The sequence below is a fragment of the Stigmatopora nigra genome, chromosome 3 (assembly GCF_051989575.1).
Source record: "Stigmatopora nigra isolate UIUO_SnigA chromosome 3, RoL_Snig_1.1, whole genome shotgun sequence".
Taxonomy (NCBI): domain Eukaryota; kingdom Metazoa; phylum Chordata; class Actinopteri; order Syngnathiformes; family Syngnathidae; genus Stigmatopora; species Stigmatopora nigra.
In genome coordinates, this window is record NC_135510.1 from 8,552,539 (window position 1) to 8,576,925 (window position 24,387).

General features: G+C 41.4%; 1 protein-coding gene across 1 annotated transcript in view; it reads left to right on the forward strand.

Annotated features, from left to right (window-relative positions):
* The window catches only part of zfhx3b (zinc finger homeobox 3b), a 118,742-nt gene that overhangs the window by 33,518 nt on the left and 60,837 nt on the right, over positions 1-24,387 (forward strand). The window contains exons 2-4 of the mRNA XM_077712915.1: positions 8,512-11,013; positions 11,744-12,323; positions 13,800-14,296. Of these exons, the coding sequence (XP_077569041.1) occupies positions 8,548-11,013; positions 11,744-12,323; positions 13,800-14,296 (3,543 nt within the window). The 5' untranslated portion in view covers positions 8,512-8,547. The remainder of the gene's footprint in view (positions 1-8,511; positions 11,014-11,743; positions 12,324-13,799; positions 14,297-24,387) is intronic.

The following is a 24,387-nucleotide window of genomic DNA, read 5'->3' on the forward strand; positions in this document are numbered from 1 at the left end:
ACAGTGTGCTCGCAGCTCTGAAATGACAGGAGGCATGTGGCCATTTCATTAAGGCAAATGAACAAGGGCAGCAGTGTGTGCATGTGTCTGTGCAGATGAGGGACATAGGGGGCTGCTCTTTCTCAAATATAGCTTCACACCGCTGAGGGTGTCACAACATTCGGAGTAGGGCGGGGGGAATGGGGGGTGTATTAAGAATTTATTAACACTCTTAAAGCATCACTCTGCTTGATATGTTTCCTTAGCTCTCATTCCTACTATTTCTACATTTCCAAGAAGCAATTGTACCCTTTTGAGAATTTGCGTTTTGGCTTTTGTGTTTTGTGCTGGATGCTCCAGCTGCCTCCGCACTGACCATTGTACCATTTGTCACAGTTGAAGTTGTCTTTGCCACACACATACCTGCTACATTGCTACAAATAGCTGGAATGAATATTGTTTGCATTTGAGTTTTAGAATTTGGCTAGTCGGTTTCTGTTTTAGTTGTGTGGTGGCATGTGTGTCTCCCCGGAGCTTCACTGAGTAGGGACTTATATGTGGTGGATATGAACACAAAGACTGACGGCAGATGGGATTTTTGTATCTAAGTTAGATATATCCACTATTTGAAGATAAACTAGTGATTTTGTTCACTCATGGGTTTTAAGAACACCATATCTATTAGTCTATCTTTCAGTAGTACCACACTGGCCCATCTTTTAAACATTTTCTCTAAATGTTTCTGATATTTTTCTCCCTCTCTCGCATTCTTGTCAAACTGTGGCGCATACTTTTGCATGCCTGTCAATAGAATCCTGCTTTGTAAAGCTTGCTCACATTGTTTGATTATTTGTGATTGGAGGTTTTACATCCAATCTGCATGATGCATGCAAATTGACCACCTTCAAGCAGTTTGTAATAGATTGTGTACTTTGAGGGGGATAGTTAACGATCAGGTTTTCAATGCCATTGACTGTCTCAATGACTCAGAATATTGTGAATGATTTTTATGAAAAGCAAAGACAAAACAAAAGAAAGTTTATTAGCCATTCAATTATACTCATTGACCATTGATGATTGCATAATACATTTGAAAAGGGTGGGCTGACAGGGAGTCATCACTGCCATTACTTCATTGGCAGCCAATGGGACAATATTAATGAATCCAGTGAAACATTATCCGGGACTCAAAAATAAGGCTTCTCTGACTCACTTTTGGTTTCCCACCTTCTAGTTTAGAATCACTGCTCCAAGGTATGGAAATAACCATGCCTTCAGCATCACGTCCATTAAGGTCACAATTATGATAAGAGCTGTCGTTAAGAAGAAAAGAATTTGGGACCGGCCTTGTGAACAACGTTTTTTTCCCCTGTGGTGAAAATAGCTGAGGATTTTCTTTCAAACTCTTTGTCATTAATGACTTTAGCAAATGTCACAGAGGGAGCAAAGGGTTTGGCTGTGCAAGGTCGTCAAAAAAGCCCTTTAATTATTTATCCAGAAGATCCCACTCTTGAATTAGAGGCAAGCTCACCAATGGCTTTCATGCATCTTTTCTCCCTAAAAAGAAATAATTTTCGACTCAGCAGAATGGGCTCTAATCCCAGATGTATACTGTATGTGTTTGACATTTGAGCACAAGTCTTCACCTCTCAGTATCAGCGTGCTGTGAAAAAGATAGTAATTGAGCCTTTTCCACACTTAAACACTGTGCAACTTTCCGCATCTCTGCTCTCACCCCAGACAGCTTCTTACCACATTTAACTGCTTTTTCTCTTATTTGGCCTCCAAACGCCTCCAAAATGGGAATTATCACACCACTCAACCCTAGACCTTAAAGTGAAGCCTGGGTCAAACAGTCACTCTGATGACATCTCTGCCCATGTGTTTATTTGCGACTTTCCTTTGCCCGGATAGACGCTTTTAATCTATACATGGGCCCCTTGTGTAACGAAGGGTTTTTCTCATGACTGGTGTCCCCTTGAGAATGTTTTGTTTGTCTTATTCATAGTGCCAGTGAACACAGTGTTTTACCAGGTGCGGGACCGGGTCATTACTAAGGTATTTGTTTTCCAGATTACACAAAGAGGCGTAGGATTATAGACACGTTAGCGTGTCCCCTTTCTGTCTGTTGGGGCGTGATCCCAGTTAGCGTTGTTGCCAGGTTATCTTTCTTTGCCGCTTCCAGACATGACGATTCTTGTGATTTACAGCTCGAACAAAATTATAACAAATTTAGTACTTTAAGGGTTCAACTAGACATTCTTCTGATCACTCACTCGCCTTCCATTAACGATGGGATGGGATAGGCTCCCGCCCCCCCACGACCCTTGTGAGGATAAGCCGCTCAGAAAATGAATGAATGACGTATTACAGGTCACGTTGTTCAACCCTTTATCTTAACATCCATCCGAAAAAAGAAGAAAATGACTGACATTGAGACTGTGGTATCATCATTTACCTAAACTCCTTCAATGGTGATACGTAAACCATTTCATCATTGGTTTCCTATTCAATACTGTGGCTTTTTATGGTTTAATATTTCAAGGGTATTGATCATTTTAACAACTGTGTCTGTGGTTTCTTTAACTGGCATCCTGCTAGAAGGTACATGTGTATGTGGCCCAACTCTTCTATTTAGGCAGTCGTCCTATACCCATCTGTAATTTTTTTTTGATGTTTTACTTCACATTTTTTACTCACGCCTTGGTGATGTTTTTCAGCGCATGCTGATGTGTGCTTCGTTGACCTCGGGTTCACCCTCACTGCCACCCTCATGCTGTTTCTGTGGTGAAAATGAAACTGAGTGAGTGCAAACAGAAGCTTTTAAAGCTTTTAGCATATTTCCTCTCATGAGAGAATGTTTGCTTCCAGCAGATATAAATAGGGGGAGATTTTATAATTAGTCAAAATGAAAGACCTGGGGCTCACACACTATGATCAGCTACTTTCTCCCCTTCATCTCTGACCTTGTATCTGTGTTATTCCCCCATTTGCAAGTCCTTTTTCTTGTGTTCATTTTACTCTCACTTCTAATGCCTTCTCCATGAAGGTTTGTATTTTGAGCAAATGAGATGCAGCATGTTTGGTGTTTAGGATAGTGTCAGTGTGGCAGAGCAGTGTACAAAGTGGCGAGTGTCCTCGCTAAATTTCTGCATTCCAAACGCTGGGAAAGTTAGCAGTGCATGCAAATTGATGAGAGGCTTCAATTTGGACTGGAGCTAATCATTCATTCCATATCTGTTGGGGTCAAATCTTGATGTCTAATCTTCTAATCTGAAACATATTTGTAAGAAAAGTCACATTTTTCCATCTTTGACACCTTATTATACCAAATAGAAAGTCAAGTTACCGAACAATTATTGTCTTTGTCTCCAAATTGTGAAACAAATGATCCATTGAGATGGTGACTGTCCTTTACAGTAAGTGTCTAATTTCCATTGTCACTCTCATGATTACAATACAAAGTATTCACATGCATGGAAAATGAATACTATCTACATCCTCAGTTCTCACTTCATCTCGTCGTTAAGTGAAATTATATGAGCCAACCAAACCCCCCTTTGTGCTGGTTGCTAATTGTAGGGCTTCTCGCTGCGTGTACACTGCTTCCCTTTGCTTTGCCACCCGCCAAGTCTCTTGCTACCACATTGCGGAACCCCGTAATTAACCCACAGTTAATTAACTACTTCTAATTACAACAGCACGCCATTTCAATTGCACCAAAAGAAAGGTGAGGAGAAACGGGTGCCAGTTGTAATAACACAATGATGTTGCTGAAAGTTGTTTAGAGTTATGATCATGTCCCAACCACTGCCATTTAACATTGTATTTACGTACATAAATGCACACCTTGACTTCATATCGTCTAAATATTCTGAGGTTCCAGTGAGCCTCTCTTTCAACACAGTTTGTTGTAAGCCCTGCTGTTCTTCCCCCGTACTCAACACCAGCATGGCTATTTCTGTTCTCCCGCGCTGATATCCTCAACTGAAGATCATTGATTTTACGGGAAGCCCTGTTTACAGGCTGAGTGCCATCGACCTGAGGGGACTTTTTGCCTCCTGCAGTCCTGACAATAGTGAAGTACCTTTATGTCTGCATGAGCAAAACGTTTGAGCAATAATTACAGTGGCAATAAACAACAATGTTGCAATATATCTCCATGTGGTTAATTAACACTTTGACTCAGCCAAATCTGTACAATTAAATCAACACGAGCAACAAGTATCTGAACCTTGTAAAGGATACATGAACGTAGATACAATAATAGAATAAAAATAAAAACATCTATTATGTGAAATTACTCATTGTCATTCAGTGACTGACTACAGCAAGAAGCGCATTTGCTGCAGTTACAAGTCTACAAATAAGAGAACAAAAACGATGCATTCCAGTATAAGACAGGTTAGATGTATGACCTTATGTCACATAGTTGTACACACTTTTGTTTTTATAAGTCATTCATTTGAACTAACTAAGCAGATCAAGCCAACCCCTGATTTGTCGGAGGATTACAATGGTTCCCCATCACTGAGCATGTCCCCAGTGCAACATCAAAGGTGTTCCCCTGCATTATCAATAGGAACCCTTCCTTCTCACTTCTTCCTGTAACTTGCTTAGTGTTCATGCCATTGATTTTCTGATAAGCACCCTTTACCCTGCGTGGCTGCCCAAGCTCAAGGAAGTCTCGGAAACCAAATGCAGACACGCAACAAATCAAATAGGGGCAAACCCAGCTGAGGTACATTTGCTATTGTTTCCAGACAAGCTGCACAAATACCATTTATTTTGAGACTAAATTGAAGTACTTTTGATCGAGTTCTTGCCAATGCCATGTAGCCGTAACTTGATGAAGTCATTTTGTCAAGGAGTTGACCTGCTCCAGGACAGGCGTTGTACCAGAGGTCAAGCTCAGATTGTGTTGTTTCATACTGCAATAATGAAATATTTTTTCAAGTGTCTGTATGAGTGCAGTTGGTAATTCATATCAATACTTAGTAGTTCATATTGAGTGTTAGGGAGTTAAACAGAAATCCATTAGAGAAACAGACTTCTTAATAAAAGTCCACTTTTCTGAAGTATGATTTGGCAGCGTTATCATCATCTAATTGCTAAAAACATCCCAGTTTGGTAGCATATTGCTAAGACAAGAAGTATAAATGGCAGAAAGGGCCATTTACATAAAGCTTTGAAGGCAGGTGCCAACAGGAATGTGCACTCAAACAGACCCTCAGATCGGCTGAGGAATTTGGCTTTTTTCTTCCTTCCTATTGTCTCTCTCTCATTGTGAGTCGATTCTTGTTTGGGTTTGTACAGTTCAACACGAGTACAGAACAACAGTGACATCAGCTCGAGCACATATTTCAATGTAAATCACAGCTTCTTGCATACATAACACTGTATAGAAATATCACTTTTTAGTTTTGCTTATTAACACAGTTGACCTCTATTTCCTCTCTTGTTTGACTCAGTCTCCTTGTCTCCTTGACTTCTTTGGTGCCTTCTAGAGATGAAAGCTTTCCTTCCTTTAAACAGGTGTCTCTGAGCCATGCGCTGTTTTAGACAAGGTTTCTATCAGCCAGCCCATCTGAGACTTCCCGTCTCCACACAATCCCATAGCTCATCAGTAACGCTACGTTTTATTCAATTACACCATCTAGATTTTAAAGGCCAATTCTGTTTTCTGTAAGCACTGAATATAACCACAGTGATACATAGCATGCACACTTTGTATTGCTTCACTAATCTTAAAACTAGAAAAGAACTCTACTGCTTGAAAATACTGTACATACTAAATACCGCATTCACTTTAATTCTTGGTCATTACAAAACCCTTTGAGTTCAATAGCCAAGTTACTACTAACATACAAGAGTGTGGTTAATGTGATAAGTTTGACTTGGTATGAAATGCTGGATGCTAAGTTCGACCTACTGCTAAGAATGTTTTGTGTCGGGACGTTAACATTAATTCATTTAGAGCATTCCATAGAACTACTGAAAGATGGAACGGGTATGATAATATGAAAGCTAATCGATAATACTATTCTAATGGCAAAGCAAAAATGAAATCGGCAAATGGGTGTTAACGTACTTTTTTTATGGAAGATCTTCCATCGAATCCTGTACGTGGCAATAGTGTGCATTTCAAAGTGGTTAACAAATTATTGTGGCCATTTAATTCATGAATGCATAATTCCAAGAAGTTTAAATGTCTAGACATTCTTTTTCTTCTCACTTCCCCTTTCCCATTAGTTTGACAGCAAAGCCCATAACTGCTTATTAATCTGGTGGATAATAAATGCAGACCATTGGTTCCCACATTCAATAAGGCATATATACTTAGACCATATTTTGCAATTTTAAGAATTGGTCTGAAAAGCCTGACTGTGTTTTTATTCAGTTCTTTTGGAATGGTTTGGGAACTTCTCTCGAACGTTAACAAATGCACAGCAAATTGAACTGTATAAAATATCAGTTTGTGGCTATATTCTAATCATAATTATTCAAAATCCTTTCTGCACTAGATATTTCATTTACCAATTATGTGTTATGCCTTTCTTTTTATAATGTTCAATGTGATTAGTGAAAATGAACGTTATTTTTGAAATACATAGCACAGTGGTATCAGGTATGTTGTGAAGAGCCTCATCAGACATTCATGAAGAGTGAGACAGACATTATCAATCTCTCCTCTCCCTCAGTGCATTATATATTTGGGTGTGGGGGTAGACTCCACAACTCAAATTTGCATCCATAAGTAAATAAGTAAATAAATCAAGTGCAAGCAATGAATGTGCTAATCAGCCAAGGGGTGGCGGCAGGCTTGATGCTGGGAAACTTTGCTCATGTAATATGCAGCACAGGGGGGGGTTAAAGGGCAGCAGAGAGTTATTGGTTTTAGCCCGATTGCCCCCTTTAATCAATGCTGGCTGCATCCTTTAATAAAAGTATTAGCTCAGCAGTATCCAGAGCTATCATTTTATCTATTCTGCGCTCTGCATTGAAGCCCGCATTGGGCCTCTTTGTTGCTCAGTACATCACCAGATCCCCAAAAGCTGAGCTATCATTTATTTTTTCAAGGGTTGATGGTGGTTGTTTTAGGTGCTTTCCCACTGTAAGAACCATCTGCAGTTCCTATAATCTTTTGGGTGCCGATGACTTCATTTGCTGTGTTTGCACATGTAGGAACTAGGGACTAGGACTTCTAATTCATATAACCATTCTAGCTCCTTATGTGAAGTAGGGTCGTAGAAACCTAGGTGAGCACTTCCCTTCTTATTTTAGAACACTTCATTTAGTCACCAATGGAAAGTTGTTGCAGCACAAAGACAAATATGGGACTGTAACATTGTTTTTGAATGTTCCCAAATGTTATTTTTATTTTTTTCCCATGTGCAGTAAACCCTTTCTGTCTCACACTCAGACATCACTTCTTCCCACCCGATATGCTTTCAAAGTCCCTTCCACAATAAAAAAAAAAAAATTGCAAACTATCATATATATATATATATATATCATCATACGATTATATAATACAATCCGTAAAAGTAATGTCTGTAAAACCAAGAGAACAACTCTTTGTAATTTTGAAAATGTTTTTTACTCAAACCTCACTCAAACTTCTCTTACAGTTTTCCCCTTTAAATAGGCAATAATTACCAATTGTCTAACTGTCCTCCACAATTTTTCTGACTTGTTTTCCATTCATTTTTCTCTTTTTTTTTGGTGGCTGTGGCAAGTTAAATAATGTGACACTGGCACAGACTACAATGTCACATCAGTTCGGATCAGGTGCCCTACTCACGTGCTAGGTCTAGCGCGAGGTCTGTAGTTATAGGAACTGAGTACTCGGGTCCCGATGGTCCGAAAGCAGCTATTGTTTAGGCAGCAGGCTGAACTATGGAGGCAAGCTCATAACACAGCCTCACTCAAGACTAAAGTTCTGGCTTGTAGAAAATGCTTTGATTGCTGCATTCACCACATCTCAATATTCCCATTTTGAAATGTAAATGATGATACAGTTAAGAATTTTAATTTTAGCCCCAGCTTTCACATTTTCTACAGGTTATGTAAATGTTCAAAGTGCTGAAGTGATGGCGTCTCTGTGTCTAATTATCTCAAATCTATTTGATCCATTACACCGTGCTGTTTCTCCTTTTTTGACTGCAAGTTAATTAAAAATAGATGTAGGATTTGCAGCATATAAGATTAAGAATGTTGTTAAGAAGGTGAAGATAAAAGATGTTACCTACAAGATATGGCAGGAAGATGAATCATTCTATTGTTTCGCTGCCTAATTTTGCGTAATGAACACATTGACATTTTTTCTAATTCAGAGTTTTTCTAGAATATATTTGATTTTCTTCTTCATAAATACATTACTGCCCCATTTCAATGAGCAATAAACACACTCTTTGTTCAAGCGGTTAGTCTTGACTTTTCCTCCTGTCCTGTACTGTGTACTCTATACTATTGAATCATTTTAGAAACAACAAATAATGAACTCCTGTCTCCCCACCCTTCTGTTCTCAGGCCTGGATGCGATGAACGCCTCATGTAGGCATCAGCATGGACAGCTGTGAGTCTCCTGTGTTTTCTGGGACAGACGATGGGCTGAGCTCCCCCCAGCAGCAGCAGCAACCTCCACAGCCCTGGAACGATCATCCGAGCCTGCACCTTCCTTGCACCAACCAGGCCCCTTCACTGGACCCGCTGTCTTTTTCAGCTCCATATCCTTCTCAACCCCAAAATCCTTGTGCTCTCCATGACGACGTGAGAGAACTGCAGTCCCAGTCAAAGCAAACGCCAACCCAGGCTCGCCGGGATAGCCCAGCCACCGGTCACCCGCATTCCAAGAGAGAGGGCCGTGAAGGAGAGGAGCAAGACGGGTTGAGCTGTGGAGAAGAGGAAGAATTGGAGGACTTGGATGAAATGGAAATTGACAGCTGTTTCCCAGGTCTTCAACCCTTTCCCGGGGTAGTGATGTCTCAAGGAGGAGGGGGCATGCCGACACTTCTTCGTCATCAGCCCACTCAAAGGCAAGGTGGGCCTGATAGTGGAAGTGAAGAGGGAGAGGAGGAAGATGAAGAGGAGAGCAGTGATGTAGAGAACTTAGCTGGGGAGATCGTCTACCAACCAGATGGCTCAGCCTACATTGTGGAGAGCCTCAGTCAGCTGATCCAAAGCAGTGGGGGCATGGTTCCCGGCTTGCTTCCCACAAACTCTCTCACTAGTGGGGGACAACCAGGGGAACCTGCCGGGACTTCATCCTCAGTCTACCCTCAGATCATTAACACGTTCCACATAGCCTCATCCTTTGGGAAGTGGTTTGGCAACTCAGACCAAGGTTTCTCCAATACCTCATCTATGACAGGCCTCAGTCCTGTCCTGCACAGTTTTCGTGTCTTTGACGTGCGGCACAAAAGTAACAAGGATTACCTTAACAGTGATGGGTCTGCCAAGAGGTCCTGTGTATCCAAAGATGTTCCCAATAATGTGGATTTTTCCAAATTTGATGGCTTGGCCCTCTATGGCAAGGGTAAACCAATTCTCATGTGTTTTCTCTGCAAGCTGTCCTTTGGTTATGCACGTTCTTTTGCCACGCATGCTGTCCACGACCACCGCATGACGCTGTGTGAGGATGAACGCCGTCTATTGGGGGACAACCATGCATCTGCTATCATCCAGGGGATTGGGAAAGACAAAGAGCCCCTCATCAGCTTCCTGGAACCAAAAAATAAGAGCACTCCTGTGCCACCTCCCCTGCTTCCTATGAACTCTGGTCAGACGTTTTACGGCACATTCAGTGGTGTCCATCTGGAGCCTGGAAGCAGCAGTGGAGGTAGTGAGACCCTCTTGAACAAAGATTCTGACTCCAGCCTTCAGCAGAAGCAAACCCAGCTGAGCTCGGTCTTGCCCCTTGGAAGACTGGGCACGCCCAAAGGATCCACTCTTCCCTCAACGCCAGGCTCTGCCAAAGACTCAAATGCCCTGTCTTTACATGGGGGGAGAACAGAGGAGCCTGCCAGGAAAGAGTCAACTTACCCGGGCACGGATGGGGCTTGTGAAGGCCATAGCAGTACGAAAAACCTATCCAGCCAGGTGGTGGGTACAGAGGAAAAGCAAGGGAAACCATTGTTAGGGGAGGAAAATGAGGTGGAGGCAGAAGGCACAGCAGTGACTAGTGGTGTTAATAGTACCGGTGGAGGAGGTGAAGCAGGGGAACCAGCTATTTCAAACCAAAGCATTTCCAAATCTCCTTTATTAATGCCTAGTAGCACTCTCCAGCCTTCTACCTGCACCCCCGCGGTCAGCTACACACTAAACAGCAAATCCCCTGCTTCCACTTCCTCCCCTGCCAAGGAGGAGGTTTCAGCTACAGAAGGTGGGGGGAGATCCTCAGAGGTCCCTCTGAGCTTTAACTGCCAGGGAACTACCGTTCCCATGGCAATGGCAGCAGCCAATGTCAGAAAGAGTGAGGAGGACACTCCTGGCACCTCTTTCTCACCGCTTTCCTCCAACGCTGCTGCTGACGAAAGTGCCAATCGAGATAGTGCCACAGCTCCAGAACCAAATGATTGCCCGGTTGAGGAAGAGGTGGAAAACGGGTCCCTTCTGCAACAATACCACACACACCACCATCATCATCACCTGCATCCATCATCTCATGGCCACATTCACCCCCAACCCGGAGGTTCCTGTGACTTAACAGGGATAAATGACTGTTCGCAGAACCACGGGCCTGGCGGCACTATAGGAAGTGGGGTGGAGTGCCCTAAATGTGACACCGTTCTCGGTTCTTCGCGCTCTTTGGGTGGTCACATGACCATGATGCATTCACGTAACTCATGCAAGACACTCAAGTGTCCCAAATGCAACTGGCATTACAAATATCAGCAGACTTTGGAGGCTCACATGAAAGAAAAGCACCCAGATTCTGGAGGTTCATGTGCGTACTGCAGCAGTGGTCAAAGTCATCCTCGTCTAGCGCGGGGCGAAAGCTATACCTGTGGATACAAACCTTTTCGATGTGAGGTATGTTTAACATTTTATAGTTTCTGAGAAATGTTCAATTTTTAATGTTTCTAAGATATTATGTGTCACGGTGTCATATGTATTTAGCCTTCCATGCACAAACTTAAAAGATGAATGGTGCTTGCTTCATTTCATTGTTATTTATCACATTCCAGGGTGTTTAACGAGAATTACAAGCAGTGTATTTGAAATGACCACCTAAACATGCGCAACAATGGCTCCTGCTAGTTTAATGCATTTAATGGTAAATTATATCATTAGTTGTAATGTTATCTTGATTAGTCGTGGTCTTACTGTCCTCAAATCAACATATATATGAACCCCAATAAAATAACACATGGGACTGTATTACAATACTCAACATACATATTTATCTACCGTCACAAACTTAGTTTTATTATTTAAAATTATTGACTAATATCCATCTGTCTGGGTGACTGCGTTATATTGTCTTAAAACTGTGATGAACAGGAAGGGGGAAATGACTCAACTTGAATTCATGAAACCATGTAGCACAAACTATTTAATACTTTACATTCTAATGTATCATCTGCGAGGACAGTGAGACTGAAATAAATGAATCACTATTCCAGTCATCTCCCTGACTAAATTAGAGATAAACATTTTGAGTTGCAAGCCTGAGTCTAGAACAAATTAAAAGACAACTCTGTGTTTCCTTGCATTGATTATCATCTCCTGGAACCAATACTTGTTTGCCAATGTTTTACAGGTGTGTAACTACTCAACCACCACTAAAGGAAACCTAAGCATCCACATGCAGTCGGATAAACACCTAAACAACATGCAGACGTTGCAAAATGGAGGCTCCATTGGATCCGCGCCAGAGCAAGTGTTTGGACACGGCCCGGGAGGCGTGGTGGCCGTGCCCTCTGTGACCCAGGCCAGTAGCCATCACCCTGCCCACCACCATCCAACACAGTCCTCCGCCCATGTAACTGGACCATGTGGAGCCCCCTCGCCAACCAAGCCCAAGAGCAAACCAACTTGGCGCTGCGAGGTATGCGATTACGAAACCAACGTTGCGCGGAACCTTCGTATCCACATGACCAGCGAGAAGCACATGCACAACATGATGCTCCTCCAGCAGAACGTGACTCAAATGCAACATGGCCGACTGGCACTGGGAGCCATGCCCTCGCCTTCCGAGGCCGAGCTTTATCAGTATTACCTAACACAAAATATGAGCCTGCCCCCGGGCCTCAAGATAGACCCAACAGGAGCCGAGGCCCAATTCCTGATGGGGGGCTTTCCGTTAGATCCCAGCATGGCTGCCTTGACCCCTGCACTTGGTGAGTTTGCTCTTTAATTAAATGCCACTAGCTTTGAAAAATCACTCAAGTCATTATGTAATTAGAAGAGTTTTATCCGTTTTTAAGTTTTCTTCATTTATAATGTTTATTTTTCAGTATATGGAGTACGGAAAATGACTGAATGAATTATTTCTTCTATATTTTAGTATTTAGCTCATTGTATACCATTGACGAGAATAGTCGTCCACTTAATTTAAACTTGGAAGATTGGCCTTTAAAGGCTCAAATTTTTCTGCCATTGACGCCATGATACACTCAATTCATTTTGACTGTGTGAGGTTGGCAGCGATTATTGTGAGGACTAGCTCCTTCAGTGGCTGCCAGTGAATTCAATGAGTGCATTATAAAGGGTTAATAGACATTAGCACAGAAGCGACAAAGTTTGCAAAGTATTGGGAAGAAGGTCATTACTTTGAAATACTATTTGTCTTCCTTGCCACAACTAGGTGACACTCTATTGATGTAATTGTGACTGCAGTTTTTCTGATACCCAATTTTCCCTGCAACCAAAAGGTTAATTAGGGGGGCAAAATTTCCTCTCCTTGCTTTTCCCCAAAGGCAGCTAGTCTCAGTCATTTTTTAAGATTATCCCTGAACTGCTGCTAAAGCTGGCCATTTGGCTTTCTCTTTCTCTTTTTATTTTTACAGCTTTGTAAGTGTAGTTTTGTATTTTATTATGGTCGAAGAAGAAAGGTTAGAGGACTCAGCATGGGCAATTAAGCAACACAGCAGCGTGTTTACCGTGCCCGTTAGAACCCCACAGTTTGTGCAGACTTGTCTAACTGTTGCCAGTTCAAAGACACAAACAGGAATTGATTACTGTGACTAATGTTTTTCCCCATTCGCCATCTGCTTTATTTTCCTGTGAGGTGAGTTCTAATAAGCATGTTTCCAGGGATGCAATGATGACACGTTATGTTAGGTTCATAAATGTCAGTTGTGTCATCCTCGGTCACACAATAGAGGATGTTCCTTTCAAAAAGCCGCAAACCCACTCCCTCACGCAAAAATAATCCTATGACTCTATACTAATGCACAGTTTACACATTATAGTCCTTATTCCCAGAACTTGAACTACGAGGAATGAACATAATAGAGCAGGCGAGTGCTGGAAAAGACGACGGGCTGACATTACATACTTATTCAGAAAATCTTTACACATCTGCTTACCAGAGCATTAATTCGGGAAAGTGTTAAACAAACACAAACAAGGGTAATGAGTGTTTTGTGATCGCGGGCTGTGAGCTTTTCCGGACACCCCTTTTCCTGGGATCGAACCTACGACCCCCAGATCTGTAAGGCCGATGACCACTTGGCCGCTTGCCAATAGTATCCATAAGACAGAATTTTAAGAGTCCTATATTGCAAATCCTTTCTTGAACTAGTAATATGTTATTTTTAACAGCCCGCTTTGCTTTTTTGTCCTTGTTTGTGTCTGTTCTCTACTCATTCAAGTAGGTGGAGAGCTCCCTATGGATATGCGCATGGGCAGTGGACAGTTGGTGTCGGAAGAGCTGATGACACTAGGAGAAAGTCTATCGCAAACTAGCGACCCCTCGCTCAAACTCTTCCAGTGTGCCGTGTGCAACCGCTTCACCACCGACAACCTGGACGTGCTCGGCATCCACATGGGTGCCGAGCGCAACCTACCTGAGGAGGAGTGGCGTGCCGTGGTGGGTGACTCGCACCAGTGCAAGTTGTGCCACTACACCACTCAGCTCAAGGCAAACTTCCAGCTGCACTGCAAGACGGACAAGCATGTGCAAAAGTACCAGCTGGTGGCCCATATCAAGGAAGGAGGCAAAGGCAATGAATGGCGACTAAAATGTGTGGCCATCGGCAACCCAGTGCACCTGAAGTGCAATGCCTGTGACTACTACACAAACAGCTTGGAGAAGTTGAGGATGCACACGGTCAATTCCCGACATGAAGCCAGCCTCAAACTTTACAAGGTTAGTAAGTCGGCTTCTAGCTAGTTGCTTCAGTCTCAAATTCATCTCGAGTGTGCCACCAGATTGATGTACTCAGATCAGACAGAGAAAGGCTGTTTGTTCTTATGGATCGGAAAGTATAGCTCGTAAAAATGCTGTTGGGTTTAATAACTAGTTTTCATAGTTTAGAAATTAGTGTCACAGCATTGCATATGAAAGGGTCCAATAATGTAGTCTACAGCGCATATCTATCTGATTACTTTGTTTTCATTTTATCTTTACTTACACATGTAAGCCAATTAAGAATTGATTTCCTTTTCGATATTGACCTATAAAAAGAGAAAACTAAATATCTACTAAACAAATAATGTCATTCTAATAAAATATTAATACAAGATATATATTATTAATATTAGAACAATCAGAAGAAGTGATTCAGAAGAAAAATGTGCTGGATTCATCCCCAGCACAATTATCAATCTGGAACTGATATTGTTAAATTCTAACTTGCTTGGTCATACTCACAGCGAGTGGTACACAAGAACCCATAGACAGTCTCTCTTATGTTGAAAGCAGAGTAATTATAATACAGTGACCGAGCTCCACTCTTGAGACAACCGCGCTCTTTTCGGTTGCTCCATAGAATGAAGTCCACATTACTTCCATGAGAGGAACATAGCAGATAAAGCTGGTCTTTAGATGTGAGGTGGATCACTGTGAGACGAATGAAGAAGTAGAGTAGACAGAGGTTTGGTGCTAATACTCCCCGGAGCAGAAGAGGCTGAATCGTTCTCGACAGCCGTATTGATTTTTGCTGGACTTGGAGCTTCACCTTCTCCTCTAATCATTCCATAATAGCCAATGGATGAACACTCTCCGAACAAATGGCCATAAATCTAACAGCCCTGATTCCACTTAGGTACCTATCCTGTGAGTCTGCGGTTTGACCACTCTACACTTAACCCAAACTGGCACATACACACACATAGGATAAGCACACAACAAATGACAGAGAATAGATAACACATCCTCTCTCTAAACTGTTACATACACTGCAAAATAATCTTAAATATACAATATAAACATACATCCTCTCCTTGAAAACGTTGACTCCATTCAAAGTGGTTATTTTACAGAAAATGCATTTTCATTACTCCACACTTTTAAATTGATTTCTTTTATAGAATATTTTAACAAGCATATATTAAAAGCCAGGTGAGCAAATTTGCTGTCCAATCACTTTAAAACCTAAAAAAAAAAACTATAAAATAATTTTGCTTTATGCATACTTTATTGCAACCACTGGGCTAGTATGCAGGTCTACTTTCTATAAAGCATGAGTACTGAGAGAACCAGAGAGTGATATTAAGGTGATGTTAAGGTTTTGTTTAAAAGGTTAAGATGAGAGACAGGCTCAGATTAATGTCACCAATGAGGTCCAGGGCAAAACGAGAAGGCGAGTTTAATCTGGAAGACCAGAGAAAATCCCTAGTTTTACATGCTCATTAAATAGGCATAGCACATTGAACATGAAATGTTAAGAGTCCACAGTCATGATCTTTCTGTTGGACCAATCTCCATTCTAATGACAGTCTTGTATTAAACCATATAAATGTGGCAACTCATTTCTCATCTTCACACCTTTTGGGTGGGATTGCTTGCTGAAAAAAGAAATAATGTACACTTTATATTACATTCTATGTATGATTTTCGCTTTGCAGCCAGCCCAAGAGAAAAAGAGAACTAGATTTTCTCATGTCTAATTTTATGCTCAACTTTTGAAGAGAAGACATATGTCATAGCGCTGCTTGGGCTGAGGAGGGATTAAATATGTACAACACATCTAGAAATGATCACTTTTATGACTTAAGCTTCTTACGTTGGTGCCGTGTTTCTTAAAACTGGTACATGTTCACTGAAAAAACGTCCAAAACGTACCTGAATTTTCACCCAGAGAGGATTGCTTAAACTCATCTAAATCCTCAACCAAAGTTGACGATGCAGAAACAACAAAACATGCTTGTTGACAAGTATTAGTTTATGACTCACAAATGTGATTAACGGACAACAAGTACACGACTGTAAGGCCTCTTGGCAGCATTGACTCTGCACTTGGTGTCACAGTCTTAGCACTGTTGAATTTACTGTCTTGGTAGAGATACTGGCAATGCAAAACCCTTATTAGCCTACGCCTGTAACCTCAAACTTGGCACTTTATGCAAGGACAAGAGAGGAAAATCCCCACACATTTAGTCTTCCCTAAATGAAGCTCATACAAATAGCTCAATTTTCAACCTTTTCTGGGAAAATAAATCAAATCAACATACACAGAGTGTAAGATGTGGCTGACGCCGAGGATGCTTTGCCAAAATCAAACTGGTTTGCATTAAACAGACCCTTTGTGTGCACAGCTCTATATAAATTGGACCCTGTAATTACTGGAATTAAAAAGGGAGGTTGAAACCTAGAGCTAAGCTGCATGGGATAATTTGAGAGTCTGTGGTATGTGGCCCATATTAGGGCTTTCTAAAAATATCAACCCCACCACCTCATGTATTGGAATGTTCCAAAAGACCACAGAAACATCTAGCAAGTCACCCTAACCACACAGACCACCAAACATTGGGGGGGTGATGACTTCTTTTGCAGTGAAATCTGCCCTCTGATGACAGATTCCATTCTAAGTAATGCAGGCTCTGCCAACATTCTTTTGTATTGTTAGCCTGAAGTTTTGCTTTGCCAGGTCGGACAAATGTTGTATTTTTTAAATGTACCTCTGATTATGATAGCTACCCAAGTGACCCCCCAACATCCCTCTCAAAATAAAATAGCTAGCTTGTGTGCAGTTTGCTTTTGGAAGATATGTGCCCTCTAGCCTCTATTCTCCTTTTCCAGTTCTACATGTGAATATGATAGCTCTGATACTAATAGACAGCCTCAGGGCAAACTATGTGTTAGTTTGGAGGTGAGATGAGTGGAACTAATCCAGCTCTTAGGCTCTGGCTGCTCTGGCCAGACAGAATGGGTGGGGCCAAACAGGCCCTAGCTTCCAGTCAAAGGTTCGGGAAAAAGGGAGGAATATGGGTGGTGTGTTGGGGGGCGTAAGGGTTAGCTGGCAACCTTCCTTGTCTCGTGGGCCGGTGCAATCGACGGTAATTGAGATTGATTGAATGTTATTTTTCTTCTTGCAAATGTAGTCCATTAGCTTGGCACTTGCATAATCAGTTTAGAGCACAGTTAGCTGAATGTAATCATGTTCCTCAGTGTCTGCTCGCACAAAATCCACTCCAGATGCCGCTTGGCCATGGACTGAGCGGCAGAGAGTGCCGCCACTATCAAATAAGGGCTCTTTCTAGAAAATCCTGACACCCCTGCCTCCAAGTCTGGGTTTGCATTGTTGAACATACGCATCAAAAATGTTACTACTAGAAGAATTCATTGTCGCAGTGTCATATCATACCTACACAACCTTTGAACATATGATGTATATCAATATATATATATATATATATATAGATACATACACACATATATATAGAGAGAGAGAGAGCGCGAGAGAGAGAGAGATAATATCTGTGTATGTATATTTACCAACATGCCGTGTATAGTCGAGTTCAGGAGCTGGCCAATGACACAAAACATCTGTCTTTGATAGTAACGGTACAATGATTTTACCCTTCAGTGCGTTCCAGAAGAGTTAATGTACACTCCAGCATGATGAATAAGTATTTATAAAATCCACAGAGCAAAGAGGAAAGAGACTGTAAAGTAAATGAAGGGATTAGCAGCTTCATGGCATCAGCATGTTTCGTTGATGATCCTTCTCACTGGCTTGCAGGTTTGGTGATCTCTTTACATCCGTGATTAGAGCCGCCACCATTTATTTCTGCAATGAGCTATAGCCTGCGCTTGAGGGATGAGCTCTAGTAAGTTGTAGTTCCACACTTGGCACTAAATGTGAGGCCAAGTGTGACCAGTAAAACAGATGGTTGACTTTGAGGAATTTCCAGATCTGACCCATCATCAGGGTTATCGAATGTTATAGCCCCTGCTGTTCTTTGCTACTCAATTTAAATCCTTTCCCATGGTTTCGAAATTTCAATCATTTTACACATGTGATGAGACAAAAAGAATGTCAGGTAATCTTAGAAGCTTCTTGGCAATAAGACATCAATCTGGACCTTGGTCTAGCCCTCTAGACATCTATGAAGAGGAGGTGTAGGAGCAGAATGGAGAGATGGGATGGGGGGAAGGAGGGTGGGAAGGATAGATACTCTAATTATCATGCTTGGCTATGATTGTTCAGTAATAGTGCTCAGTGGGAAAGGTTGCAGCAGTTCCAGGAAGAGCTGAGCGCTGATTTACTGGTACTACCGCTCTAATAAAGCGCTTGCTGCACATCCTGGGAGACAGCCCATTCTCCCATTTTACATTCAGAAGCTTTAGATTGCACACTATAGTAGACATACCCACACACAGTGTATAAGTTAATCATCACATATTGGGACTTCTTCCCAATGCATATTGTTTTGACAAGTGTTTGTCATCGGCCCACGTGGCTAAAGTTAAATAGGTTAAAAGTCAATCAGGTACAAATACAGATCAAGTCTTTTAACACACTAAACCAATTGTGACCGTTAGCCTGTTTGTTTAATAAGGTGCTTAACCTTTATTCAGACTATTTTTCTACTAAAACCTTCTGGAATGTCCTACTCCTAAAGACTGCCACTCAAAAAGAATAAAAAGTCGACATTTTTTTGTTTGTTTTGTTACATGCTAGCACATTAGACGTTGCCTCGTGGCTCAGATGAAGGTTCGTAATGCAATTTATGTCCTAGTGACCAATTTAGCCAAAAATCCCTGACTAATGGCAACACCCGGTGGACCATGTCTATGGGTAGCTAAAAGTTGCTGTGATGATTGGCAGATTGACAATCCCGTGACTCAATGTAGTTCTAAAAGTGAAGGGTTGATGAGAGTGAAGCAGGCAGGCTTACCGGCTCTGTGCCATCAATACATCAGTGGCTTAGTCACCAGATTAATGGCCTACGCGTGGTTGAGGCTGCAAACCTACTCATCTCTGAGGTCTGTGTTCAGTAGGGCTCTACATGAAAGCCAGTTTGGATGATCAGACTGATGAGGAGTCAAGATACCTTTGCTCTCATAGGCCAGAGGCGATTCATTGGGACCCTTGTTCTGGTTGGACTGTGGAACATGTATAGTCGTATAAAGTGCTAATGTGTGGATACATCCCACTTGCTCCTGATTCCTTTGTTCTTTCATCTGGGTCTTGGAAACATACAGTGACATCTTTTGATACAGAGCACTCATTTGGAGTCTGCTAGTTAGCCCAGTGAGACTCGTTGGTGTAGAGTTTTAGAATGTACCATGTGGGAGATGCATATATACAATGCAACATTCTTATTTCCGAATTGAATTTGAATGTGGGAAAGTCTGCTAAATCTTTGCACCAACAAATTGGTCTCCCTTATGAATCCTGGTGATCCAGGGCTGTCCAGCCTGAACTTATGCTGGCTGTGTCCCCCATCATCTAATTGGGAATTGAGTGTGCTCACTCCATTACACTTAGTCTCTTTACTTTGAGGTAAAATAATTACCTTTGGATTTGAAAACTCTTGTTTCTTGTTTATCATGTGCAAGTACATTTATACAAACTCCTCAAAGTCAAATTTATTTGTGACACAAAAGTCTCTTGTGACCTACCAAGGCTTTAGGTTGGTTTAGTTATGGCTGTCCATCCAGTTTTTGCCTAATTCACCATGTGCTGGTGTCAAGGGCTCAAAATGGGAGCTGTAAATCTATCAGCGTTATGTGGATGATGCTTCCTCCAGATGTAGAAGAAAAGATTTCATTCTTCGGTAATTAAACGACGCGGCCCCGAGTGTCATGCGGTTTTTATTGGGGCCTCTGGAAAATATCATTTGCATCTTGTTTTCTCATCATGTGTCTGATCCTTCAATGCAAAATACGGTGAAAAGATAGATAATAGAATCCCTTGTTTAAATTATTATGGAGTGATGTCAGAGGTAGCGATGGGGAACGTTGGGTGGAGGCTCAAAGGGGTCAAAGGGATAGTCTTGGGATTGAGGCAATTTTATAGTTCTTCAGAAGAAGAATTTTAGGGGCTAAGAGTTCTTTTTCGGATCCAGGAATGTTCCCAAACGTTATCTTTCCCACGGGTGTCGTCTTCTACACCTGCGTTTTACTTTAGAACTTCTCCTGGAATAAGAGAAAATAGGTTTGAGTGGGAGAAAGTGATAGTCAATGAAAGAAAGAGGCACCAAGAACAGTTGGGGAATAGAATGCTCTTTAGCTTTTCAAGGGCGCTGATACTTTATGGCTTTCACATTCCTCCATGACAAACTGATACTCAAAATAGACTTGGTAGTCAAGGGAAAAAAAAGTTGTAATGTGTATTACTACACAGTGAATTTAAGCCCTGCCCATATATCATTTGTGCTCTTTTCTCACCCCTTCACTCTATCACTTTTATTTGGAAATAAAAGCAAGTGGTTTGAGTATTTTTTTTTCATCAAGACAAGATGTTTTAAGTAGTATTCACATAGATGCCCTTCTTGGCAGATCATTTTATTCTGTCAGTCAACATCAACAAGTCAGCAAGGGCCCTGAAATGAAGAACAGCTGGATCAGTCAAGCATAAATCCTACCTTCAGATGACACAGCTCTGTCACTAATTAGGAATTTCCTTAATATCTTCTGGTTAGGTTGGAGTAGCCATATTGAGATAGTTTGAAGCATCGAGAATGTCCTTGCAGCTACTGTTGAAGTGATCTCTCATGGAGCTGTTCAAAATTAAAAATGGGAATATGTGAAATGAGTGTCACTCACATAATTGATGCTGAAATACACACAAGCACATTATCGCAACATCTCATTCAAGGATTTGGAGAGTGTTTGCTTGCCAGAAGTATAAATGGAATGAAAAGTACTTAACTATCCTCACCATTTATTTTTATTTTTCTTAAGCAGATCCATCATAAGTATTGTGAACACTGCTAAAAAAATACTCCTTTACTTGTGTTTTTAGCTCACATATGTTGGTCAAACAGCATTTATGTATGCACATATTTAAGACAGACCACATCTGGAGGTTCTGATTCTTTCAAATGAACATTCCTGCAATGAACCCCACCCAGTTTTCAACTTAACTTTTAAATCATTAAACATGATGAAGCCATCTCCACAAAGTCAGAGGTTTATATACGAAAATCAAACACCATCTGCCATCCCTGATCAGATGCAACAGCCATCAGGCCAGGGTTACCAAGGCAGAACAGGAAAAGCCATTAACTGCCAATCACTGCATCGATCGACAAGCCAGCTCACCACTATCACCCCATCGGCCCCCATCCGCCCCAGCCCACAGAAAACACACACACACACACACACATTTTATGCACCGTTACTGTACAGTGCACGCAATCACATGTAGAATTGCATTAACATCATCTTTCTTGTTCTCCTTTTATGCGAATTGATGGCCAGAATGGTGGTCTGCTTGGTTTTATTCCCGCTCGACTGACTTATCTTTTTAATTATCTCAAGTGTAGATTGCATTGTGCACACTTAGATTAAGGTTTATATTTATTTATTTATTTTTTAAGGAGCTCAGCAAACAGTGTTTACATCAAAGTGCAGTCAAAATGTTGTTTAAAAGATATTTCCTGTCGAGTGTTGCTTGGTTATCGCTTCATTAATGTAATGCATCTCGGTGAAGTTTGCTCCTCCGCTAGAACGAAAATAGACACTCACTTTACACTGCTTAGTTCTCCACCACAGTTTTGGGACCAAACCTTTTAGATATAAAAAAAAATAAAAATACTAATAGAGTCAGTAAAGGGCAATAAAAAGAAAAATGGATTCCTCTTTGGTTTCATCTCTGTTTGTAGTTGTTGTGTAGGCCATTAGAAGAATATTTGCCCACTCCGTAAGTTAACAGAGATGTTGTACAGTGATCTGGATCAGGGGTCATGGTTGAGAGGAACAATTACACGGCGTGGATCCACAATCTTTTGGACTGTCCAGTTGTGTGTTCTGGAGGTGGAAGCAGGTGAATTTAAAGAGTCACAAAAGCCATGCACCGTAATGGTTGTATTTTTTTAGTAAGGATGATACATTGATTATGGGCAGTAATGAATGCATGGGAGGTGAACTACTTTAACGTCCAGCTTTCACTCATAATCTGATTATGGCTGAATATTTTTGATAATTTTAAACATCACACGTACTCCTGTCCAGTCAGCCTTTTTAGGAGCCAAACAATAGCCAGTGACAGGGCAGATTTCATGGATGAAGCCTGGATTCTTGACATGTTAAGTCTGTGGGGAGCTTGTGCGCGCAAATAGATAGATAGGGAGGAAAGACGGGCAAAGATAGAAGCCAGACCAGCCATTTTCCTCGTTCAGCATATAAATATTTGTGCAGCTGATTTATAAACAGTTGAACAAGAAAAGAGATGAAAATGAGCACTGATGTTTATACAAACTTTTTTTTCAGGGGAAGGGGGCTATTAATGACAACCTTATACATTATGCGGCCAATTTCCCACTGAGGGCATGCCCCCTAAGCATTTTAGGAGGTTCAACCTCAGGACTGGCCTTATTGAGGTAAATGACTAGGTCAACCTAGGTGTGTTTCTGGCAATGTCATGGTAGCAGTGTACGGAGGAGGAGTCTCCATGTACCGACGGTGGTGTGTTAGCATTTGTCACAGTGGACAGCTGCACATGCTGATTCTGGCAGCCAGCTGGTCAGACGCAACACAAAGGCTGAGTCTCCAGTACGACAGTTACAAGGGATTAGGAGGGGGGTGAGTCCCTGTGTCTTTAGCCAGTGCGTGCGTTTGGGCTTGCATAATATTCTACGTCCAAAAAGGGTTTTACGAAAAGCTGCAAATTTAGATATATATATATATATTTTTTTATTTTTATTTTTTTTTATATATATTTCTTATATACATATACACAAAGATTCACCATATCCTAGCACAGGTCCCAATCAAATGTATCCTGGTGTCCAAAAGTACTCCCCTCCGTCTTTGGACCGCTGGTTGATTAATAATAGCTCGGAGAGTGGCAGCTAACTGACCTCGGTGGGAGGAAGAATAGCGTTGGTATTAGGGCAAAAGAGAGAAGAGGGGGGAAAAATGATACCCCCTACCCCCTTTATTTTCCCCACAGCAAGACATATTTTACCTCTTAACTTATCTGACTAATAATATTGCACAATAATTCGATTATGCAAGGAAGTGCACCACTTCATTTCTAGAAATCTCTCCCAATATTTACATTTCAAAGGACACACATTCCTAGAAAAATAACAATGTTTCACCATTGGCAAAACTTTTCTAAATTGGGTGACCCCTGACATATAAGTCAATACAGTAAATAATTAACATTAAAACAAATGTTACCTAAACATGCATTAACATCGCATAACTGAAATGTAATGAAACATTGAATAGTTAAGAAAATGTTTCAGCAAGCGATACATTACATCATTACTTACAGGCTATGTGAAAACATTGACTACAGTTTAGCAGTTTCCTGTGGCCTGATTTGGTCTTGCAAATCATAATTTAAACTTATCCTTGTGTTCAAAATGTACCACAATATAGCAAGGGCACAATTCAAAAGACATTAATGTTCTATTTTGTAAGAAAAAAAGGAAACTGCTAAGCATGCAGAATTTTAGAGTTCAGTTTTTTCCCAATGAGCTCACTGTGCTCATTCATTTGTGTTTCGACAGTCAAGACGATCCGAAAACAGTCACACTAGAAGAATCGGAGGAAGTATATAGTGTCGATTGTTTTCACGCCACCGCATCTCAGTTAGTGTGCAGTGAGTTCAAAGTCCTGCTCAACATCAGACAGCTGATGCTGAGTGAGGCTGACTAGCTGCATGCAGCCTGTGGTCTGCAATGGTTACTGAATTATTACTGACGGTTTTGGGGGTAACTGTCCGACCACAGGACCGAGGAGTATTAATCATTTATTCGATTGTCCGCATGTGCTGATTAATCAATTTGAGAAGGAGCTGCAGGATTAACTACCCTATTATTCGGACTGAAAGA